Source organism: Sceloporus occidentalis, unplaced genomic scaffold (assembly GCF_023333645.1).
Source record: "Sceloporus occidentalis isolate IW3139 unplaced genomic scaffold, rSceOcc1.0.p SCAF_114, whole genome shotgun sequence".
NCBI lineage: Eukaryota > Metazoa > Chordata > Lepidosauria > Squamata > Phrynosomatidae > Sceloporus > Sceloporus occidentalis.
Window position 1 is genome coordinate 255825 of NW_028317094.1, and position 25373 is coordinate 281197.

At 42.1% G+C, this 25373-nt stretch overlaps 1 protein-coding gene and 1 pseudogene across 1 annotated transcript in view; both read left to right on the forward strand.

Moving 5' to 3' along the window:
* LOC149282427 (uncharacterized) overlaps positions 1-25373 on the forward strand; it is a 179170-nt pseudogene that overhangs the window by 24173 nt on the left and 129624 nt on the right.
* LOC149282429 (uncharacterized) overlaps positions 9014-25373 on the forward strand; it is a 31757-nt gene continuing 15397 nt past the window's right edge. The window contains exons 1-4 of the mRNA XM_089498140.1: positions 9014-9048; positions 11417-11573; positions 12401-12521; positions 15771-16405. Coding sequence (XP_089354266.1) covers positions 9014-9048; positions 11417-11573; positions 12401-12521; positions 15771-16405 — 948 coding nt within the window. The remainder of the gene's footprint in view (positions 9049-11416; positions 11574-12400; positions 12522-15770; positions 16406-25373) is intronic.

Consider the following 25373-nt stretch of genomic DNA (forward strand, 5'->3'; position numbering starts at 1 on the left):
TTTCCACCATTGAGCTTACCTTGTGTTGTCTTCAAGCCTTTCAAAGGAGAGCACGTAAGTAATCAGGAGGAGAAAGCAAAGTCCCACATTTGCTCCCATAAGCTCCCCCTGAAGCTTTTCCCAGCATGCCCTAGTCCTCAGTCTCCCTCCCAGGCTCCACCGTTTCCTAGAGAGATGGAAACCTTCAAGGAAGAGTCCTTGGGGGTCAAGCCAAGCTCTCATCTGCTTCCCAAGGACTCCTTCTCCATCCACTGCTGCTCTTTGGAAGGGAGACCTAGAGTGCTCTTGGGAAAGTTACTTTTGGAGGGACAGGGACTCCCAAAACCTCCCAGTCTGGCGCTAACATTAAGGACTTCAAATATCTGCAACTGGGCCACATCTTACGCCAGGAGTGGGAATCCTATGACCCTCGCTCCATATCCCCATTAAGAAAAAGACTGAATCTCCATGACTGGTGCTATGTTTCATACTCTTGGGATGGACAGCCAGGAAAACAGAATGCTTGAAAGAGTTCAAAGGTTTATTGGATGGAGATAGAAGTGCAAGATGCCTTAAAATCATATGTTCTGAATCAAAAACAGCATCAAAGGGGGCTCTAATAGTTTTACAGGACAGAATCTGGATAGACACTTCCTCCAAACGAAAAGTATTTCGCACTTCCACTTTCTCTCCTTTCTGGAAATGCTGATGCCTCAAGGGCTGGATCCTAAGCAAAACAAGAAATAAGGTTTGAACTGCAATTCAGAGGTCAAGGTTTGTATGTGGTTTTTGATGCAATTTACTATTTTCATAGTCCAACTGTATAAATGATTTAATTTTTTTTAAAAAAATGTTATAATTTTAATGCCTTTGTGTTGTTTCGAATTTGTACTATATTAAATTTGCTGTTAGCCACCCTGAGTCCCTATATTGGGAGAAAGGATGGATGTATATAAATAAACTAAATAAACTGGAGATCCCTTGAAGATCCATGGGTTTTTTGGTGTAAATACCCCCTCCACCAATAGAGACAGAGACTGAATGAGTCTGTCCAGAATTGCTAGGGGTCATTTTTGTCACCTGGGTTGTATCTCCATTGCCCAAACCTAGCACTTTGACACCCTGAAACTTCCAGGACTCTGTCCAACAGAATCCTGGGATTTCATCTCTCAGGTACTTAGAATTATATAGCAACTCATGAAGGACTGCACTGGGGCTCTCTACCAAACATCCAGTTCTAAGCACCCCATTCCCAGGTTTCTCTGGGGTGGATCCACAGCCGGTAACATGGCACCAAACTGCTACAATTGGATAATATGTACAGGTTGCCTACTTTCTGGTGTCCCTCCATCTCTCTTATAGGGTTGTGAATTCAGGTCTTGAGGTTTGTGAGCTAAAACCTAGGACCTGGGGCAGGACCTCTAGCGATCTCATTCAGCCTAATGCATAAATTACTAACCACAGTCGCTCACAGTTTGTCATTCAAATCTACTCAGTATACTTTCCTGTGTAGAAATGAAGAGAGAAAATTTTAAAGGTCTGTTCCCAGATCAAAGGGAAATGAGAGAATTATTCTTTCTCACTTGCTTGGAGAGACAGGGTAAAAAGCGTGAAGTCAAAGGCTTTCATGGCCGGCTTCCATAGATTTTTGTGGGTTTTTGGGGCTATGTGGTCACGTTCTAGAAGAGTTTCTTCTGATGTTTCGCCAGCATCTTGAGTCTAGCATCTTCAAAGATGCCAGCCACAGATGCTGACGAAACATCAGGAAGAAACTCTTCTAGAACATGGCCACATAGTCCCAAATATCCACAAAAACCTAAGGATAAAAAGCATTTAATTTAGCCTCCTTCTTTCTAGCCAGATGGCGAATGCAGAGTATAGTAGTGAGCCCTTGTACCACCACAACTGAGAGAAAGCAAGAAACTAAACCAATCCATAGACCCCTGCAATTTTTCTAGTTGAAGAAACCAATTAACCAAGCCTCACAAATTATAATAAGCTACTGCTCTCACATCACCTCTGACCTTTCCTCTTTCCTGGAATTGGGCTCCCTCCAAAATGGAGAAGAGGCAGCCTCATCTCCTGTCTGAAGATCATGCATGAAAACTGGAAGCTCAATGCCAGGCCCTGATATATCGCATTTTAATGCCACGTGTAAAAATGACAAGGAAAAACACCTGTTACAGGAGAAGAAAGCAAATAAAACCTGATCCTTTCTGGTCCAGGTTTAGGTTCTGGGCAAAAGAAGGGAAACCAGGATTTGACTTGGGAGTTAGCGAATGTTGTGTGGCCTGCCCTGCCTGCCCTGGGGCCTCCCTGGGGACCAAATCCATCTCCCTTCTCTTCCCCTTCAGTCAGCATACTTACAAAGGAACCAAATTTAGGGGGTTCCCATCGGCATCTTGAGGCACCCACCTTTCCTTTCCTTTCCTGCCGAGGAAACCCAGAAGGAGCCCTTCTTCCTAAGCAGCCAACGACCAAAGCCACCAGCCTTCTAGAATCCTATTCAGGCTCCAAGCCAACCTCTAACAATGGTCCAAGTTCAGGGCTGCTTTAACTGTCTGGCTGAATGCTAGGGAATTCTGGGAACTGTAGTTTTGTGAGATATTTAGTCTTCTCTGTCAGACAACTCAGATGCCATAATAAACTAAAATTCCCAGGATTCCCAAGCACTGAACTAGGGCAGTTAAAGTGGTTTATTTTTGCAAACTGGATTATTTCTGCAATGTGTTTTTGACCTCTGTTACTATTTGAGCATCCACAAGGCTCTGTGGGTTTGAAGGGAAGATTCATCATCATCATCATCATTATCATCATCATCATCATTTCTGCAGTGTTTTTGAACCAGATCTGAGAGAGCCCTGCAGCCTGGATCTGCCCGAATCCCATATATTGCCCTCTTAGCAAAGCCTGGAGATATTAACCTTTAAGGACCAGAACTCCTCAAATGCTGACTTTCCCAATCTCTCCTGAGAGACCCTCCTGGACCTAAAGCAGCCTCAAAGAAAGGGGTCCCATTGAATGGGGGGGGGCATGTCTTTCTGAGTCTGTGGGTCCAGAAGAAGAGGACTGTTTTCCAGGACTCTCTTCCTAACCTCACAAGGCAGCTCTTAGCATTTGCCCAACATGCAAAGATCAGGCAAGCAAGATCTGCTTTGCTGTTTGCAAGAAAAGATGGAAAAACAATAGGCCCTTGGTATCCTTTGGGATTTGGTTTGGATAGCAAAATCCATAGGTGCTCAAGTCCCATTATATAAAATGGGTGACGTTGGGTAAGTCACACTCTCTCAGCCTCAGAGGAAGACCAATGGCCAGCTGGAAGGCATACAACACACACACACAAACACACATCTACATGATGGAAATGGCATTCATTCTGGGCCATGAAACCCACTGCGGGGGAACCTTGGGCAGCAGACACTCTCTCAGCCTCAGAGGAAGACAAAGGGCAAAGTGGAAGGCAAACCTGAAGGCAAGGAAACCCTGGGAATAGGGTCACTAGACACGAGTTCAAGGCACGCAGCACACCCCCAGCCCCCAAGGCACACTCTCTCAGTCTCAAATGATGGCAATGGTAAACACCCTTCAACAAAACCTACAAAGAGACTCCTGTGACAGTGTTGCCTTAGGATCCCCAGAAAGGAATTGAAGGCACACAACATTCCCCCCAAAGTCTGGGAGGAAAAGGAGGAGGAAGGTTTAGAGCAAGGTCCTGAGGAGGAGGAGGAGGAGGAGGGCTTAGAGGAAGGGCTGGAGGAGGAGGAAGGCTTAGAGGAAGAGGATGAGGAGGAAGGCTTAGAGGAAGGGCCTAAGAAGGAGGAGGAGGAGGAGGAAGGCTTAGAGGAAGGGCGTGAGGAGGAGGAGGAGGAGGAGAAAGAGGAAGGGCTTATAGGAAGGGCCTGAGGAAGAGGAGGAGGAAGGCTTAGGAGGAGGAGGAGGAGGAGGAGGAAGGGCTTACAGGAAGGGCCTGAGGAAGAGGAGGAGGAAGGCTTAGAAGAAGGACCTGAGGAGGAGGAGGAGGAGGAAGAGGAAGGGCTTAAAGGAAGGCCCTGAGGAAGAGGAGGAAGGCATAGAGGAAGGGCCTGAGGAGGAGGAGGAAGAGGAGGAGGAAGAGGAGGAAGGCTTAGAAGAAGGACCTGAGGAGGAGGAGGAGGAGGAGGAGGAAGGGCTTACAGGAAGGGCCTGAGGAAGAGGAAGAGGAGGAAGGCTTAGAATAAGGACCGGAGGGGGAGGAGGAGGAGGAGGAGGAAGGCTTAGAGGAAGGTCCTGAGGAGGAGGAAGGGCTTACAGGAAGGGCCAGAGGAAGAGGAGGAGGAAGAGGAGGAAGGCTTAGAAGAAGGACCTGAGGAGGAGGAGGAGGGCTTACAGGAAGAGCCTAAGGAGGAGGAGGAGCAGAGAGACCTCTGGAGGATTCTGCAGAGGAAGAAGAAGGAGAAGAAGAAGGGGCTCCTGAGCATACGCAGAGGCCTCTGGGGGAGAAGCCACAGAGAGAAATCTCCTGGTTGTAACTTATTATTACTATTAGTAGTAGTAGCATTAGTATTATTAAATTTTATTTATTTATAAAGACATGTAAAGACGCATTTATAAAGAGTATCTCAGTGAGTCTCTGTATTATAGCATCAGGAAAGATTTTAGGTGCTGTTAAGGTTTTGAAATGCTGTTTGGGGTCCCTTCTGACTTTGGGGCACTTTCATCCTCCATTTTGGGTTCCCTGAAGGCCTCAAACTGCCAACTGCCAAGCGTTCAGGCTAGGCTTGCCATATCCCGCCTGTGGGCGGGACTTTCCCGGTTTTGGGCGGGTCCGCACGGTCCCGCCCCGGGTTGGCCCCGCCCCCGGGATTTCCCCTGCCCCCGGGCTTTGTTGCAAAGTGTGCAACAGCGGTGGCGGGGGAAAGAGAGAGAGGCCTGTGTAGGCCTCTCTCCTTTGGCGGGGGGCTTCCCTCTCCCCTCTTTGGCTCCGCTGGAGCCGAGGGAGGGAAAGAAGCCTCGCCTGCCGAGGCCAGACTTCTTTCCCCGCCTGAGCTCCGCCGGCAAAAACGGAGCCCAGGCGGGGAAAAGAAAGCTGCCCTGAGGGGAGGATTCCTTCTCCACCTGGGCTCCATCCTTGGTGAGAACAGAGCCCAAGTGGAGAAGGAATCCTCCCCTCAGAGAGGATTCTTTTCCCCCTGGGCTCCGTTAGCAAAAACAGAGCCCAGGGGGGAAAGAAAGCCTCCCTGGGGGTGGATTCCTTCTCCCCCTGGGCTGCTTCCAATGGAGCCCAGGCAGAGAAGGAATCCTCCCCTCAGCGAGGCTCTTTTTCAAATGTAGGACCCCAAAAAAAAGGTCCTACATTTGAAAATTTTGTCCTACATTTGTCCCGGTTTGGAGGTCCGGACTAATGGCAACCCTAGTTCAGGCAGAGGCAGCCATTTTGTGTTCCAACGTCCATTTTGTGCTGTTTGTGACTCTGGGGAATAATGTTCCGGAACCTTCTCTGAGCCTCTGTTGAACAAAGGCTTCTCTTTCTCTCCTGAGGCTCCAGAGTCAGAAGGAGGCCAGGCTCCTTGGGCCAAAAGGAAGGAAGTGTGTCTCTTTGTGTGTCTTTTGTGTGTCTTTTCTGAGAGGGTTTTCGTATTACACAGCTCTGCTCCTTCTGGGGAACATGGGTTTTAAAGGGATCAGAAATGGAGAGGATAGTTTTAATACAAGCCTTATTATTATTCTTCATAAACATTGCACTTTGGCTTCTAAGAGGAGGCTAGTCCCCCAAAAAAGGCCAAAAGTTGCTCATTTGGGAGGTTTTAAAGTCTCCCCAGTTTCCTTATTAATAGATTTTCAGGCAAGAAGGAAGGAGACAGACCAGAATAACTCATATTACCAAGAAGGAAACAAACAAACATACAAACAAACAAGAACAACAAAAATAAGGATTAGACAGAAAAGCAAACTGCTTTTATTTTAAAAAGCAAAACCATTCTTAACAGGATAAAAAATTGACTTGGGTGCTTCTGTCCTTTATAACCGACTGAGGCTGTATCTGAACTACAGAAATAATACGGTTGGAAACCACTTTTTTTTCTTTTGCAATTTATTTATAAACAATCCTTTACAAACAAAAATGAAAAAAACAACATACCAAGACATTTGCAGAACAAATACAGCTACAACAACAAAAAGGTAGAAATACCTATAACATACACATACAACATGCAATAAATAACATCCTGATATACAAAACAGTCAGAAATGTACTATTAAGTTACTTCCCAGTTAAGCTAAGATGACCCTTTTATTTAATTTACTTAAATGCCTACAAGGTATCAATACGTGTTAAACCTCTAATGTTCATGTAGACTTTCCATATGATATCTGGGATTGTAAATTAATAATTAGTATTACAAAATAAATCAAAGCATGACCAGTCCTCTTTAGTTTTCTCAACTGATTTATCCCTCATGATTGCAGTTAAAATGTCCAATCCCTTTGCTTCTCTTAGTTTAATTATCCACTCCTCTATTTTAGGAATTTGGATGCTTTTCCAATACTGTGAGTGACCATCTACAAAATTAGTCTGGAAAATCTTTTAGCTACTTCCTTTTCCAGTTTACATGTCATATTGAGCAAAAAGATCAAAGGGTTTAAAGGAATTTCTTCCTGTAAATGCCATCAAAGAAAATGCCATCAAAGAAAACCATTATCCTGAAACATGGAAACAAGCTAATATAACTTTGCAGTTAAAAGAAGATAGAGATGCAACTGAGGTAAAGAGCTATAGGCTACTTTCCTTATTAAATATGGATTATAAACTATTTTCTATGATTTTGGCCCATAGACTCAAAAAAAGTTCTTAAACACTGTATTCATAAGGACAAGTCAGAGATAACATTCAAAACATCTGAAATATAATTGAATATTTTCAAAGGCACAACAAAAAAACACATATCTTTTTAGAAAAGGCCTTCGATAACATAGGATGGGATATGTTATTTGTGACACTTGAAAAATGGAAATAGGAGCTTCTTCTTTAAGATGGATGAAGGCAATGTATAAAGATCAAAGAGCCAAAATAATTGTTAACTATAAAAAAAACAGGCATTTAAGATTTCTCAAGGTACATGGCAAGCTTTCCCACTTTCACCCCTTTTGTTCATTCTGATCCTTGAAGCACTGAATAATAGGATAAGATTAGAAAATAAGATCAATGGAATAAAAATTAAAAACAATTGAGTTTAAAATGAGAGTCTTCTCAGACGACATTTGTATTCCCTGGAGAACCCAGAAAAGAGCACAAGGCAATTGATGGATGTAATAGTGGGATTGGAATATGTTTCAGGACTAAAAGTAAAGAGAGACAAAACAACATTAATAACAGAAAATATGGGGAAAAGGAAGAACAAATCCTGGAAGAAATTAGTGGATTTAAAGTGGGAAAGAAAGTTAAATATCTAGGAATAAATTTAACAAATAAAAACTCAGATCCATTTCAGAATAACTATGAGACACATGGAAGGAAATCAGAAAAGACCTTATCAATATTAGGAAAAATGTCACTGATCCAAATGAGTTTCCTTCCTGAAATACTGTTTCTGTTCCAAGTGATACCCATCATCCAGAATGAAAAACTCTTGAATCTATGGCAAAAGGAAATCTCAAAATTTATTTGGAATTAAAAAAAGAGCCAGGATAAAAATGAAAATACTTTGTGATGACAAAAGTAGAAGAGGACTTTATTATGCTGTTTGTTGTTTAGTTTGTATTAGAGAATGGGTTTTGTTAGAGAATGAACAGCTGTTATGTATGGAGGGTGAACATTTAAGATTTGGGTGGCATGGATACCTAATTTACGGTAAATAGAAAGTTCATAAAGAAAACACAAATCATTTCGTAACAAAAGCTCTATTGAAGATCTGGGGAAAACAAGTGTAGAATATGTCCAAAAATACCTTTATGGTGTTTGCCGCATGAGGCTCTTTTCGGGAGGAAAGGTATCCAGAAAACTAACTGGTTAAGATACAAGGATGAACTGAAAGAATCTCAAGGAAAACTAGAGATCAAAACACAAGAAGAACTTAAAGAATCTGGCCTAGATTGTCACTGGTATCTTTATCAAATGAAGGAGAGGTTTAAAATAGATGTGAAATTAGAAGGAATACAAAATGAAAAATGGGAATTGTGTAAAAATTTCTAAAGGCGTTAGGCAAGGTTGTCCACTTGCCCCGCTATTATTTATAGCGACTTTGGAGGTACTATTGAATAAGATTAGAAATGATACTGTAATTGGTGGAACAAGGATCAAAAACTATCATTACAAACTTCGAGCATACGCTGATGATGTGGTCCTTACCATATCTAATATTTCGGAATGTGCAGACCACCTCATGAAGATTCTTAAGGACTACGGTAAAGTATCAGGGTATAGGATTAATCAGAAAAAAACAATGATGTTGACTATGAATATCCCAGATAAAGACATAGAAAAAATCGTGAAGATAACAGCTTTCCAAAGGAAAAAGCAAGTAAAATATTTAGGGATCACTCTGTCGACAAAGAACACAGAATTATATCAAAACAACTATATAAAGGTATGGAAAGAAATTAAAAAGGACCTGGAGAGGTGGCAGCATCTACAAATTTCCTGGCTTGGTAGGAGAGCAGTAGTAAAGATGGCAATACTCCCTAAATTGATGTTTCTATTCCAAAACATTCCTATTATTACGAAGGATTCGGTATTTAAAGACTGGCAAAAAGATATTTCAAAATTTGTTTGGCAAAATAAAAAACCTAGAATTAAAATGAAGATTATGCAGGATAAGACGGAAAAAGGCGGTCTGGGTCTCCCTAATTTTAAATGGTACTTTTATGCTTGTGTATTTGATTGGTTACTTGACTGGTTTAAATTAGAGAAAGATAGAATGCTGTCGTTGGAAAGCTTTGGGCTAAAATTCGGTCTTCATGCTTACTTATTTTACGAAAAAGTTAAAGTAGACAGAGAATTTAATTGCCATTACGTTCGTAAAACATTATTGCGGGTATGGGCGAAATATAGAAGAAGATGGTGCCCAAAGATACCCTTATGGGCATCTCCGGGTGAGGCCTTTTTGAAGAGGGAAGTGTATAGTGAGGATAGATGGATTACGTATAAAGATATCATCAAAATGGATCAAGGTAAAGAGAAAATTAAAACGCAGGAAGAGATTAGTAGTGAGGGTTTTGCAATCAACTGGTTTTCCTACAGACAGCTGTACGAGAGATTTAAAAATGACCAGACTGGAATAGGTTTTACATTAGCTATCCCAGAGCTAGAAAAAATAATCACAGGTGGCTCTAAAATAAAAGTAATATCCAATTTTTATAATATGATCCTGGGAATGGAAATGGAAGAGGAGGTTGTCAAAGAATATATGATTGCGTGGGCAAGAGACTTGAATCGAAGTATAAGGTTAGAGCAGTGGGAAAGAACATGGAAAAAAAGAATTAAATTTACAAACAATGTAGATCTTAAAGAGAACTGTTATAAGTCGATCTTCAGGTGGTATTTAACCCCACACAGGATATCTAAAATGTACAAGGGCACGGAGGGTTTATGTTGGAAATGCCAAAAAGAACTAGGGACTTATTTGCATAGCTGGTGGTTATGTGATAAGGCCAAACAATATTGGAAGAGGATTCACGGAGAAATGAAAAAGATATTTAAATTTACCATGTCTCCCGACCCGATGGTGTATTTGTTAAATATGATAGAAGACCAGGAACTGGAAAGGACAAATGGCAAACTGATTTTTCTGTTCATAGTCGCGGCTAGAATGCTTTATGCAAAGTATTGGAAGTCTAAGGAGGTTCCATCAATAGATGAATGGAAAATCAAATTATATGAAATGTACGAAACGGACAAACTAGTATGCCTGATGAAAACAGACTCAATGTCAGAGTTTTTAAAGGACTGGGAACCATGGATCTCCTATTTATATCAAGAAGAGAGTCCTAATAGATATATAGCTGTTGTAGATTAAAGTTAAACGTTTATGAGGGTGCCAGATTTATTGATACAAAGATACGAGTGTATTATTTATTTATGTTATGTGATATAGTGGCCACACGTTGGATTATAGAGGGTGGTTAGTAGAGTATTAGCGGGAGGATTAAGGAACTGGATCCATGGGCAATAAAAATAGAGAGTGTGGATGGCAACGCTCTTTTAAATATGACTGTATTTAACGCAGAGATCAGTTTGGATACACAGTTGGGATTTAATGAATGTGGAATAAGTTTTCTAGATTGGATACTTAACGATTATTAAGAGTATGTTTTGAATATAGATCACTCATATCAAGCAACAAGGGCCCAGCTAAGGAAGTTACGTTTTGTATTTGCGTCTGTACGTTTATGTTTGTGTAGTTTAAGGGGTGGTGGTGGTTGTAGGGGCTTGGATGGTTTTATATTTTGTATGGGTGTATGTTACAGTTTGTAATACTGTATATTGTATATTGTGTTTCCTCGTTTGTACTGCTTTTAATTAATAAAAACTATTAAAAAAAATGGGAATTGTGGAAGCCATGCTCCATGGTCCTTCCATGCCTGATGAGAGTGTTGGGTGCGAGGCATTGGAGAAGCATCCAGCTGTGTTTCTCTAGCCAGAAGCCAAAGGAAGGCCTTCTCCTCTGAGGGCCACTGGGGAGGTCAGGAGGTTTCAGCAGATGATGCGCTCATTTCACATCCAGCTACAGGGACATAGCCAGGGTCCTCTCCAATTCCCCATCCCCTGACCCCCCTCCACTCTCACAAGGCATGGAGTGTCAGGACCATGGTGAACAGGTCTGAGGAAATGACATGCATGTGGCCACTAGGTGGAGCTGTTGTGGAAGTCATTGACAGCTCTAGTGGCAGTTAGATGTGTCAGCATTTAAACAGTGCATCATTGGAATGTTGATGCAACTGCCAACTGTCATTCTCAACTGTCACTGAGGAAGAGTCAGACAGTGTGTGCCTCAGAGTGGGTTGTTACTGGTGTGGATGGTGGAGGGTGTCGATGTATATTGTGTTGTACACAGTGGAACTTCTTATAGGAATACAAGACTCATCTGAGAGAAGATTACAGGGTCTCTTTGCTCATTGAGAAAGCGACAGGTGTTTCTTCAGCTCACAAGCTACTGACTACAGTCAAGGTGGAGAATCTGGCGCCATACGTTAACGTGTTGCCTCATGTGTTGCACAACTTAGCAATGTCAAAAGCATTTTAACATGGAGTATCTGTTATGTAGGGGAGCTGCAGTGAATCTATGTTAGGTCCAGGGGGCTTTGTTTGGTGAAGAAGGAGGAAGGGGATACCCACCTCTGCATTGGCCCAAAGGAGGCATATGTCACCTGCGTATCTCACTAGCAGCATGTTCTTCTCTGTGTCTTTGAGTGATGCAGGATTTCTTGAGAAATCAACTCTAACCCCAGTCTCTTTTCTCAGGAACTTCATCTCAGCCTCCTTGTACACAGCTTTGAGGCATATTTTGCTGAAAGAGACCCAACTGCAGGGCCACCAGGACTTAATGGCCAACACAGAGGCCAAGCAGAGGAAGTTGGGCTCCAAGAGACAGAGGCTGTCAAAGTACAACTCCTCTTTGGTGAGTCACCATCCTGACTATTAATTTCATTTGTATCACTGCTGGGCCAGCACATGAAAGCAAGCGGAGAACATATTGTCAAAGTTTGGCAGAGAAAGTCCTGGTTAATCCTGTCACCCCACTTTTTCAGGGGCTTTCAAAAGTGTAGGTTTCTCTCTTGTCCCACCTTGCCCCTTCTCCTCAGCTCTCTTGGGTTGCTGAAAAATGACTTCCAAGGAGTTTGCACCCATCAACTCAAAAGGAGAGGAGATAAGTTGTCAGGGTCTTCCCTTGCCAGGAGGCTGAGGCAAAAGCAAACTACTGTGCCCTTCCCCGCTTGTGTGATCTTCTTCATAAACCACTTTGGCCACCCTCTCTACCTTCTGGTGTTGCTTGTCCACATGTGCCTTGCTTTTCCTGTCTGTGAAATGTTGGGCATATGGGAGACCATCTCTGGATCTAAATTGGGGGTGGGCCCAGTGGCCCTGAAGTCCAGAGTGCTCCCCAGGACTGTTTTTTGAAAAATGGTATTTGCCTCTGAAATTTGGCAAGAAATGGCTAAATGCACCATAATTATTTTCTGGCTAAATGTACTATATGTGTTCGGATAGTCAGTATCCTAATCCATCAGCAATATCCCAGCCATGGCCTAAATTATATTGTTTATTAAATTGAAAGGATTCAAGACAAGCTGATCTCAAACGCAGTAGCTTTTTCCTTGCTGACAGAATTTAAAGTTTATTTCCTGGACTGAATTCTGAGGTGGTGAAATAATATTTGAATGAACCATGTGCTTTCCTCCCCTTTTGCTTAGTCACTCTCTGGATGAGGGCTATTTTCTATTTCAGGTGACCTTTGCAGATGTGGCAGTATATTTCTCCGAGGATGAATGGAATCTGTTGACGAAGAAACAGAAACTTTTGTACAATTATGTAATGATGGACAATTACGAGAATGTGGCTTCTGTAGGTAAGGAACCTGAATCTTTTGCTCTTTCTATAAAGACTGAGGGCCCTTTCATACTCTATTATCATGACGCTTTGGTTCCACTAGAATGATAGAGTCATAGAGTTTGAATAGACCACAAGGGCCATCCAGTTCAACCCCTTCTGCCATGCAGGAATATACATTCAAATCACCCCCAAGAGATGGCCATCCAGCCTCTCTTTAAAGACCTCCAAAGAAGAGGACTCCACCAAACTCTAAGGGAGTATATTCCACTGTCAAAGAGCTCTTACTGTCACAAAGTTCCTTTTAATGTTTAGGTGGAACCTCTTTCCCTGTGGCTTGTATCCATTGTGGTGTCTCCTTTTTTCTGTAGCAGAAAAAAGCAAGCCTTCTCCTTGTGCAAAATGACACCCTTTCAAATACTTAAAAATGGATATCATATCCACTCTTTATCTTCTTTTCTCCAGGATAAACATAACCAGCTCTCTAAGCTGCTCCTCATAGAGCTTGATGGTTTCCAGATCCTTCACCACTTTGGTTACCCTCTTTTGGACATGCTCCAATTTGTCAACAACCTTTTTGAATTGTGGGGCCCAGAACTGGACACAGGATTATTCCAAGTGAGGCCTGACCAAAGCAGAATACAGTGGCACTATTACTTCTCTTGATCTAGAAACTATTCTTGTAATGATGCACCCTAGAATCACATGGGCCTTTGTAGCTGCTGCATCACACTGTTGGCCCATGTTCCACTTGAGGTCTACTTGGAATCTTAGAGCCCTTTCAAGCGTAATTTAATTGTGATAGCAACATCCTGTAGAATATTTGAATCTGTAGTTCAGTGAGACATTATTGCTCTCCAGTTTCTAAGGATTGTAAATACTCCATCCTAAACTGCCAGTTCTAGGATTTTGTGGAAAGAAGCCATTGAGATTAATGCTTTTCACATCCAAATGGTACTCAGCACATCCCTGGGCAAGTTTCCTACCTCTTTTGGCCCCTCTTCCATCCTTTTAAGGCTCTGGAGAGTCTTCTTGGGGGAAAGACCTCCCTTGGGCCTGCAATGGCTCAGAGAGGGCCCAACAGTGGCAAAATGGCCTCCACTTTCCAAATGAGATGCTGTGGGATGCTGAGGGGCAAAATATTATTTCATTCCGACCCCGACCCCCCCAGGCAATACAATGTGGGGTTGCCCCTGAGATCTCCCCCAAGCCCCATCAGTAGTCCATGCATGTCTTATAAATGTTTTAAGGCTGTTTTAAGGCTGCTCCTTGGCTCTTGACCCTCACCAAAATTGGAGTCCAGGTCCCAGCTCCTTTGCTCTGCCTTTGCCAATGAATTATTTGTATATTGATTATCCCGCCTTTCTCAACAAATGGACCTCAAAGTGTCCCTTTTATGCATCACACTCTGTAGGGATGTGTCTGTGATAAAAAGACAGACGGAAAGTGAAAAATTGAAAGGCAGGGAAGAGATGTTGAAAATGAGATGCTGATGGGCAAGAAAGAAGGTTAGAGAGCAGAGGGAGAAAGTGAAGGGGATCAGGCCTCTGGGAGCCAGGAGGGGAAGGCAGGAGCAAAGCCAGGATTGCCTAACTCTGTGCGGAGAGGAAGGGACCCCTGGGAAGGGCCAGGAGAGGGGCCTTGGGGATTGGGAAGCAGTTCTGACAGATTTTCAGAACTGGTTTCAGTGAACTAATGAGAACCGGCTCAGGTCCTTGTTTTCAGACATATTCAGTGGTTTTATTTAGCAGTTATGAGTAGTATTTAGGAAGGAAGGAAAGGAGGACACAATTAGAGAAAAAAGCACTTTTATTTTCCAACCTGAGCTTGCTTAGCTACATTTTTGGTTCCAGAGGCCCTTTGTTACCCAAAATGCTGGAGTCCGGGGAGGACACTTGCAAGTGCTATGCTTTGGGGGGGGGGATTTGGTACTTAGCCCAAAGAAGAGACATAATTTTGTTCAGGGAACAGTGACCTCAGAGGTCAGCCCAACTATACCAGGCACACAAACTCACATAACTCCAGAGGCATTTCAAATGGGTTTTTATGTTTTATTTAGGGAAAAAGCAAAATACACGCTTGCACGCGCGCGCGCGCACACACACACACACACACAAGCATTCGTACATACACACAAGAGGTAAGTAACAAAGGTGGGATTGGTGAATAATGTAAAGCTATATTAATGGTAATACATTTCCTAGAATGTTCTTGATTCCAATTGCTGAGGGTCCTGCAAGGGAACAGAAAGTGGGTTTGTTGAGTATATTGAGGAGCTTAGCCATGTAAACCAACAGAGTGTCTCTCTGCAAAGGGACTGACGCCGAAGAACAGTAAATATCGGGGCGGACATTTATACTGAAATTGTTGCTTACGGACAGAGACTGAGGGTTCAAAATGGTTTAAATCGCTTTAGTATGTTTCCTGGGTGGGGAAAAAATTGTCTGAATCCAAATTAAATGCAATGGATGCTTGATGCAAATACCTCAGACAAAAGGGATTAGCACATCAGCTCTCAGGTCCTTCTTGGCTCTGAATTCCAGTCCTGTTCATAAGCCAATGTACAGCGCAATCTGAAAGCAACACTTCCAGATTCAGCTCAACAATAACATAGCAGAGTATGGAAACAAATATCCAGATATAGGTTTTGGCAATGCACTGACTACTGTCCACACTTAAAAGTAACTCACAGACACAGTTGATTTAATCCAAGTCCTTGGAGGTTCTCTATCCTGAGTTGCAAAATAATACAAATATTTGCAAGCTCTCTGACTTCCATCAACTTCACCATCTCTTGTACACACAACTCCAATCCAATCCACACCAATCCGCATGTGAGCTGCATACTGTTTTGGTTGTGAGTCATCTCCTGGTGCCAGACAGCATGAAGTGACCTCTGCAGTTAGCTTGAATCATGCCTTGGGCTCTGACTCAGGACTCTATGGCAGTCTCACAGGAAATGATGCCACTTGTCAATCAAAATATTTTAAATCATGTTTAATGGAATATTTTTTTCAACAGCCCTTTGACTATCTGCTTCGACTGATTCCCTTAAGGCAGTTCCACTCTTCTTTGTTCCTGTCATCAGGGATACAATTGCTCCATGGATTTGGGGACATCTGCAATAGTGTCATGCACGGGTCACTCTCAACAACTTTATTAATTTAATATCAACTAGGGAGGGTTCAACAAGGGCTAAATTTTGGGGTAACACCCTCCTCTCTTAATTCTGATATTCATTCTTGACTGTGATTGTCCTTCTTTACAGAAGAACTTGTGAGTCATAAGAGAGTCCACACAAGAAAGAAGTCACATAAATGCCAGCATTGTGGAAAAAATGTTGCTTGCAAGTCAGTCTTAGTCATACATCGGAGAGTCCACACAGGAGAGAAGCCATATAAATGCCAGCATTGCGGGAAATGTTTCTTTCAGAAGTCAAGCCTAGTGGCACATCACAGAGTCCACACAGGAGAGAAGCCATACAAATGCCAGCATTGTGGGAAATGTTTTCCTCAGAAGTCAAGCCTTGTGATACATCAGAGAGTCCACACAGGAGAGAAGCCATACAAATGCCAGCATTGTGGGAAATGTTTTCCTCAGAAGTCAAGCCTTGTGATACATCAGAGAGTCCACACAGGAGAGAAGCCATATAAATGCCAGCATTGTGGGAAAGGTTTTTCTTCAAAGTCACACCTAGTGAGACATCAGAGAGGCCACACTGGAGAGAAGCCATACAAATGTCAGCATTGTGGGAAAGGTTGTTCTCAGAAGTCAGACCTATTGACACACCAGAGAATCCACACTGGAGAGAAGCCATACAAATGCCAGCGTTGTGGGAAATGTTTTTCTCGGAAATCAATCCTAATGATACATCAGAGAGTCCACACAGGAGAGAAGCCATACATATGCCAGCATTGTGGGAAATGTTTTTCTTCAAAGTCACACCTAGTGAGACATCAGAGAGTCCACAGAGGAGAGAAGCCACACAAATCCTAACATTATATTTGTGAGTAACGAATACAACAAATATATTTTCAATCCCGCAGTGCAAAGAAAAGGCCCTTATGATCTTATTTGTAAAATTTGTCTGCCAATATGTCTCTATGTTTTCAAGTTGGATTTTGTTAAGTTTAGGTTTTAATTGCCAATAGTATAGATAATTGCTTTGGGTTGTCAATTTGGCTGGGGATTGTGGGTTGTGGTATAGGTTAGGTAGATGGGAGGTTGGGATTTGTTGCAGCTGGTTAGAATAGTTATGGGAATTATAGCTTTTGCAATGTGTGGGATTTTGGCTTAAGAAAGTTGGAGGCCGGCATTAAGAGAAAGGGCTAGTTTCTGGGAATGGCAAAAGGGGGCCTAGTTACCTGTGGGGCAGAGACTGTGGGACTTGGAGGTGGGGGCTAGGTTTGGAAGAGGGTGATGTTTTAGGTTTTAGGGGTTTTAATATATTGTTTGTATTGGAGTGGTCAGTTCTGGCTTAAACACTGAATTTCTATGTGTTCTCAATAAAGATCTTTACTGTTTCAACACACTGGACTTTGATGCACAGAATTTCTGAATTTGCCCAAAACTGACCCTTTCTTCTCTCCTCAGTTCTCATCTCCATTCCCAGCCATAAGAACAGCACAGACACACAGACACAAACATACAGGAGACACAGAGAGAGCTATATTTCCAAAGCAGAGCCTTCCTTTCCTGCCTTTCCCTGCTGAGTCCAGCTCTGCACCTTGGCCTCCATTGCGGTCTCCTCAAAGGAAGAAAGGAGGGAAGGAAGGGGAGGCCACTGAACCCCAGCGCATACCTTCCTTTCCCACAAAGGCCGCCAGCGGAATAAGCAGCAGCATCTAGGACCTGGCAATCCCTGTGCATGCTGAGGAGGGGCCTTTGGGACTATATGCGCCTGCACAGTCTCAGCCCCAGAAGCCATTGCTGCCCTCACAGTCTGTTCTGAGGGAGGGAGGGAAGTGGGGAGAGCCCTTGTTCATTCAGAAGAATGGCTGGAGGGGAGAAGCCCCTCTTCTCCCCCCAAAGAAAGGCAGGGGTCCTGCAAGGCCTCCTATCCCTCTTTCCTTCCCTGCCCCCTCCTTGGGGGATTCCTTGGGTCCCGGGTACTTGGGGAGTTATTATGAGAAATGAAGGCCGGTGGGACCCTTGGAGAGAGGCATGGCCATGGAGGGGAGGGGGATCCAAAGGTAAAAAGGTCTTTGAGGAGCCCCCTCCCTTGTGGAAAGTGGGGCCGAGGAGAACCCCTCTCTTCTGATGCCTCATTTATGGAAGAGTTTTGTGCCAAATAGAAAGCATCGCACAGGATAGGATTCAGTAGCATTTTTCTTGGGGGGGGGGGGTTCTTTAGAGTCCTGGGGGAGGGGGCTCTGGGGGGAGAGAAGAGCCAAAATCCTCTTGACCAAAGCCAAGAGGAGGGAGACAGAGGGACCTCAAAACTCTGGCAATCCCCTGTCAACCTGGGAACTAGGCTTAGATACCCACAGGATCCAGATGGGGCATCCTCTCTCACATACTTCACAACAACCCTGCAGAGGAGGACCAACAGAGAGACCCACAGCCCCAGAAACATCCCCCCCCCCCAGTTCTGGGAGCATACTGAAAGGGCTTTTGACCCCCTTGAAGAGATGTAATAATAATAATAATAATAATAATAATAATAATAATAATTTATATTCCACCTTTTCTCAATGGAATCAAAGAGGATTACAGTAATAAAATAACATACAATTTAAGAAATACAATTAAAATTCCAAACCCCCAACCCTTCTCCCAATTATAAAAACATTAATCAACCCTTAAAAATCCTATTAAACAGCAAGAAAATTAAAAACTTTCATAACACAATACAGTAAAAAAAGCTTTTCGGGCTAGAAATGGGTCGTTTTCTGAAGGAGAGGTGGGAGGGCAGGAACGATATACATCAATAGCAATTTCCATCACACTAACGATCGCAAGGGTAAGGGTCAGGGGGAGGGGGAGGCAAGTCAATAGATCTCATCTAGTCTGGAAAGAGGTCCGTCTTAATAGCCTTCCTAAAGGCTTCCAAGGTGTTAATTGGACGGATCTCATCCGAAGGTCGTTCCAGAGTGAAGCAACACCTTGTATCTTGCCCAGAAACTAATGGGCATCCAGTGGAGGGATTTAAGAACCGGTGTAATGTGGGCAGTTCTAGAAGAGCCCATAACCAACCTGGCTGCCATATTCTGTTCCAACTGAAGTTTCTGAACTTGGCACAAGGGTAGCTCCATGTAGAGTGCGTTACAGAAGTCCAGCCGAGAGGTGACCAGCGCATGTGCTACTGTTTCAAGGTCTCCCTGCTCCCCGCCCCATGTCTCCGAATGATCTCACCCAGCAGCTTCATGTAAATGTTGAATAGCACTGGGAACAGAATCACGCTTTGAGGGATGTCCGACTTGAGCTCCCTCTTGGACGAAGAACTGTCCCCAAGTGACAGGAATCTGCCCGAGAGGTAGGACCTGAACCACTGGAAAGCAGTGCCCCAATTCCCAACTCTCCCATATGTTCCAGAAGGATACTGTGGTCAACGGTATTGAAGGCCGCTGAGAGGCCTTCAATAGCACCAGCAGGGTCACAGTTCCTCTTTTCAAAGAGCTGTCGATGCTCAGACGGAAGTTATCGACTAAGGTGACCATGGCTGTCTCAACTCTGTAACCCTTCCTAAATCCAGTTTGAAATGGATGCAGAAAAATCCATTTCTTCCAAGACTGCTTGGAGTTGAATGGCCACTTCCCTCTCCATTACCTTGCCTAAGAATGGTAAGAGCCAAACTGGCCTGTAATTGTTTCTGTCCAGAGGGTCAAGGGAAGGCTTTTTTTAGAAGTGGTTTAACCACCGCCTCTTTGAGGCAAGATGGAAGAAAGCCTTCCCTGAAAGATGCATTAGTTATATTTCTTAAGTACCATCTTGATGGTATCTCCCCCTGGATGGCCAGCCAAGACGGGGAAGGATTGAGAGAGCAAGTCGCCTTTTTCATACTCCCAAGGAGCTTGTCCACATCCTCTGTACTAATGACTCAAATTGATCCCGAATAACAGTATAAGCAGAGGCTCTGGATACCTCTCCTGTCGCCTCTGTCATAAGGCCGGCATCCAAATCGGCTCTTATATGAGAGATTTTGTCTGTGAAGTAGTTATTAAAAGCATCACAGCAGGCTTTTGTAGGTTCTAATAAAGAGTTCAGGGTTCTGGAAGCTATATATTAAATGGGACAGTGTTGAAAGATATGTAGTTTGGCAAATGGGTGATATAACCCAAGAAAATGGTTTAGTTCACAGAGACTGGAAGAATCTTAAAGTAAAAATTGAAAGAATAGATGTGTATATGCAGAACATGTTCACGTCTATAAACTTCACTGTCAAACATACTGGTGACGACCAGATGACAGACAAGCGTCGGTGGGACCCCAAAAGCCATCAACCAACTGGAAAAGGAGATTCAACAGAGGGAAAAAGACCAAAGATTGTGATGAACTATCTAGAGAACGGGATGATTTTGATAAGGGACACTTTACGGTCTACAGAAGAAGATGTAAAGATTGCTCAGCGCACTCAAGGAATGTGGTCCAGTGACACAGGAGGAAGCAAAGACTTTTTACTAGATGAGGTGTTAAGTCCACAGCCGGTAAAAAGAAAGACGTGGTCAGTTACAAGGACTGATCCAGAGAAGACTCCTAAAAAGGACAAGGATATAATTGAGTTGATAGACTAGAAAACCAATATATTGTAGTTTGCCATTAGTATAATGGAAGATGAAATGTTTTCAAAACCATACTGGGAACGGGGCAAAGTAGTTGGAGATGATGTTCCATCAATAAGAAAAAAGGGTTAAAAGATTAAATATGTTTGATAAAGACATTTAAATGGAACATATAAAGATCTAAAGTTGGGAAAAAAGGTTATTTAAGTGTTATTAAAATATTAAAACCCAACAAGTGATAAGGGATATGGATATAATATGCTAAACTTATAAGAAAATGATGGTAAGTTGTTATAACAGGTAGAACTGATATTAGACATATGTTTAAAAGGGGAACATACAGGAAAATACCAAAGATATTTAAGTTGGAAATGGTTATTGATAAAACAAGTATATGAAATATATCACATGTGTCACCTGATGTGTGTATAATGTTATATATAATGGGTAAGTATAATTGATAACTGGGAGTTCCTTGGACCATAGAACCGTTTGGTTCTGTGTCTCAATGAACCTATTAAAGGGGGGAGGCGTGTGACGGACTGACTTACAAACCAGCCAATCAGAAGCCAGAGGCTCTAAGCCAATCAGGTGCTGGCTGAGGAGTTTGAAGCTTCCGCTTGGCAGTTGGGTGGAGTCAGTTAGGGTTTGCAATCCTGAGGGAAGCGGGAGTTCAGTGGGAGATAGTCATAGAGAGGATGGGAACAGTAGAGTCCAAGAGAGGACTGGGTTCCCATAGTTCCTGAGGGATGGTTACTTAAGGAACTGCTTTGTCCAGAGAGGGACAGGATTAGTTCTGGAGAGTCTAGAAGAGAGACTCAGTGGAACCAGACTCAGGAAGAGGGCTTTGGCTTACATCATTTCTTGAGTGATAGTATAGCCTGTGTGGCAGAGTTGTTGTTGTTGTTGTTGTTGTTGTTATTGTTGTTGTTATTATTATTGAGTTAAAACCAGACCTGTATATATGTAACAAAAGAAGACATAGTAACAACTCCATCTCAAAGATACCTTTGCCTGTTCTGTTTTAAAAACAAACTTATATTCTTGTTAAATCAGCCGCTTGGTCTGTGTTTTAAAATCCATCCACACGACTGTCCTTCAAACACCCAAAGAGGTGTCGGGTCAAAATAGAAGAGAGGATTGTGAGCTGGTGGGGAATCCTTACATCATCTATTAGAGATTTAAATCTGATTCTAGATCTTTTCCTGCCCAGATGGATTTTTGCAGGTCCTTCTGCCGTTCTAATAATGGTTTGTCACTAAGAAGGATAGGTATAGTCTGAAATGAAAATAGTAATTTAGGCAGTACGTTCATTTTAACTGCCCTGATCCTACTGAAGAGAGACAGGTTGAGTTTAGCCCATCTATTGAGACCTTGTTTGATATCACCCCATATTTTCTTGTGGTTGTTTTTAAAGAGGTCTCGGTTTTTAGAGGTAAACTCAACACCTAGATATTTGACCTTTTCTTCTACTTTAAAGCCAGTCACTTTTTGTAGATTTTCCTGATCATTCTTTTGTTAAATTCATTGGTAAAATATTTTGTCTTATCCCTTTTAATCCGGAAACCTGAATGCTGTCCATACTCCTTTAATTTATAAAGTAGGAGATCAACACTTTCTATTGGGTCAGATAAATATATCACCACATCATCCGCGTATAGTTTAAGTCTGTACTCTTCCTGTTTTGTTTTCCGGCCTTTGGTCTTCTTATCTTCTTTAATGCTAGGACTCAGAGACTCTAAAGTGGCTTCAAATAACAAAGGTGAGAGGGGTATCTCTCATTACAGGTAACGCCTTCGCTTTTCCCCCATTAATAATAATTCTCGCTGTTTGTTTTCTATAGATTGCATCTATCCAGATGATAAAGTTATCTCCTAGAACCATTTTTGTTAAGGTTTTCAGAATGAAGTTCCAATTAACTTCATCGAACGTCTTTTCGGCGTTGAGAAAAATCATAGCTGCTTTTTTATCTATTTTCTTCTCATAGATTTCTCTAATATCTATTAAATTCCTTGTGTTGTTTCTAAGGTGCCTTTTTGGGAGGAAGCCCGTTTGGTCTTCGTTTATGATATTTTGTAGGGTTTTTTAAAATCTTTCTGCTAAGACCATTGCGAAGATTTTATAATCGTCTTTAAGGAGAGAAATGGGTCTGAAATGTTTCACCTCCAGCAGCTCCTTACTTTCTTTAGGAATCAGTACAATATCATCTATCTTCCAAGAGTCAGGCGTTCTTCTTTGTGAGAGTCTATTCATGATTTCTACTGGGGTTTAATTAGCTCTTTCTGTAAGCTCTTGTAATATACTGCGCTTAGGCCATCTGGCCCTGGTGCTTTGGGTGCCTTGGTTTTACTGATTGCTTCTAGCACCTCAGTAGCCGTTATTGGTTTATTAAGTTTGATTCTCTGCTCTTCATCAATCTTTACTACGTCTTGTTTGTCCAAAGATTCTTGTATCCTCTCCTGGGAAATATATTCATCTTTGTATAGATTTGTGAAATATTTATATAAACATTTTTTCATATGTTTTTGGTTGGAATAAATCTCAACCCCTTCTTTAACCCTTGAAAAGATCCGTTTCTCCTTTCCTTTTTTCCGTTTCCATGCTAAACATTTACCAGGTTAATAGCATTCTCAAAGTGTTTCTGTTTGATGTATCTTGATTTTTTTCTCCTGGTCTTCTATTAGCTTTGTGGATATTTCCTTTTCAATCTTCTTAATCTGTTGTTGAATCATTTTGTTTTAGGCGTTTTCTTTCAGTAATTGTTCCTTATCTTTTAACTTTTCCCATAGTTCTTTCCAATTCTTTTCTCTATTTGTCTTCCTTTCGTAAGATTGTTTCAAAGAGAAACCCCTCATTACCGCTTTGCTTGTGTCCCAGACGATCTCTGGGCTGACTTCTCCATTCAGATTTTCTTCAAAGAAGAATTTAAGTGGGTTTGTTTTGCTTTATCTAGACTTATTCCGTCTTTTAACAAAGTCTCATCTAGTCTCCATATCAGTTCCTTAGGTTTATTCTTCAAAAACAATAAAATTGGATTGTGATCCGATAGTATTTTTAGTTGAGTTTCTCCTGCTTCCACCATTGTGCTAATAGTTGGGGAAGTCAAGAACATATCTATTCTCAAACAGGATTGATGGGTGTTTGAAAAGAACGTAAATCCTTAGACAGACCATAGTTGATTCTCCAGTATCTTCTAATGCGAAGGCTTCTTTTGATTCAAAGAAAGATTTCGGCAATTTCCCTTTCTTTAAGTATGTTTTGTTGTCTGCTTTTCTATCTATCTGGGGGTCTATCAGTCCATTCCAATCTCCCATCATTAAGGTCCTATCGCTCATACGGTCTGGCATTTGTTTTTTCAGTTTTTCAAAACACAGTCCTTTATTTTCTAAGGGTACATAAACTCCCACCATTAGGATCCTTTGGTCTTGTAAAGTAACTTCTCCACCAACCAAGTATCCATTGGGGTCTGAGAATACCTCTTTAGATTCTGATTTATCCTTTACATATATCACTACACCTTTTTCCCTCCTTTTGGGGGCTGCTATCAATTTGGCATTTTTCAACAATCTTATATCCTCTTCCTTTATATGGGTTTCCTGAAGGCAAATGACATCAAGTCTCTGTTTCCCTCAATAATGGAAAAGTTTTGGGCTGTTAATTCCTTTAACATTCGATGAGAGGATGTCCGTCTTCTCCAGTTTCATCATCATATTCTCCATTTATATCGTCCTCTCTTGTGTTTGGATCTGGTTTCCTAAGCAATTCTCCTTCTTCTGTTTCTTCTTCTAAGCTCTCTTCCTCCTTATCCTCTTATCCTTTTCTGGGGTTGTTTCTTTCTTCTTTCTGACTGTCTCCGTTATTAAGTTCTTTTTCATTCTCATGTAGAAAATGTCTTGCTTTTTGTACCAAGTTGATTTGGTATCTTTTTTGCTTGAATTAAAAGATAGGCCCTGAGTTAGTTCCCATTTGTAGTAGATTGCATTGCTGCGCAAAACCTTAGTCAGTGGTCCATATTCCTTCCTCTTCTTTAACAGTTTCCCAGAGATATCTTTAAATAATAAAATTTCATTTTCTTCAATTCTGAATCTTGAATGAAAGTGTTGTTGTAGAATTGCTTCTTTCATTTGAGTCCTAACAAAATAAATCACGATATCTCTGGGCAGTCTCTTCTGTTTTGCGACCCAGGAGCTTACTCTAAACATCTTGTCCACCTCAAGGAGAAAAGGTTCATTATCTAGGTCCATAAATTCAGCCAAGGCTGGTATTATCCTTTTATATAGATCTTCGTCCTTCTGTTCAGGAAGACCTCTTATTCTAAGACATCTCTCCCTAAATCTTTGCTTCAATTTAATTCTTTCTGCTGTATCTTCAGTATGTTCTTTTGTTAATCTCTCTATCTCTTTTCCCAATTTTTAATATTCTTCCTCCAGGAATGTCACTCTTTCCCTGGTTTGTGTTAATTCTGATGTTATCTTTTCCAGAGAGTATTTATGTTAAGCAACGGGATGGACATTAAACCAACAGAATCCCCAGACTTTCCCTAGTCTTTAAGCTGAGGCAAATACATTTGATGTGGTCCATCTTATGGATAGGTATCCTGGCCAAAGCAAGATTGTCTTCGTGGACCAAAGCAATGTCCCCTTACCTGCTCACTGATGGAGAACCCGGCTGGTAAGGCCCGGTCCCAGGTGGCTGAGCTATCATCACCCAGCCAGGTCTCCGTGAAACAAGCCAGGTCAGCCTCTTCGTCCAGTAGGAGATCCTGGACTATCTGCATTGTATTTTTCATTGACCTGGCATTACACAAGAGCAGGGAAAGGTTCTGTGGTTGTTTTGGTATGCTCTCCAGCTCTTTTGGGATAGCAGGGTGAATGGAAGGGGAGAGAGATATTTGTCAGGATCCTAATTGCAGCCCCTCTTGCAACACAAAAGACAGTACTTTGAAAAAGGAACAGCTTTTATTGAAGAAGATACATGCAATAGAAATGACTTTTTGGTCAGGAATGAAAGTAAGTATAAACATATCACTTTTATAACCATATCAATTAACCTCACCCCATTAACCAATAAATCCAATTAATTGGATAGCCCTTTCCTGTGCAGTGTCCTCCCATCCGGGATTCTGGCAGCATTTCTAAAAACAATTAAGC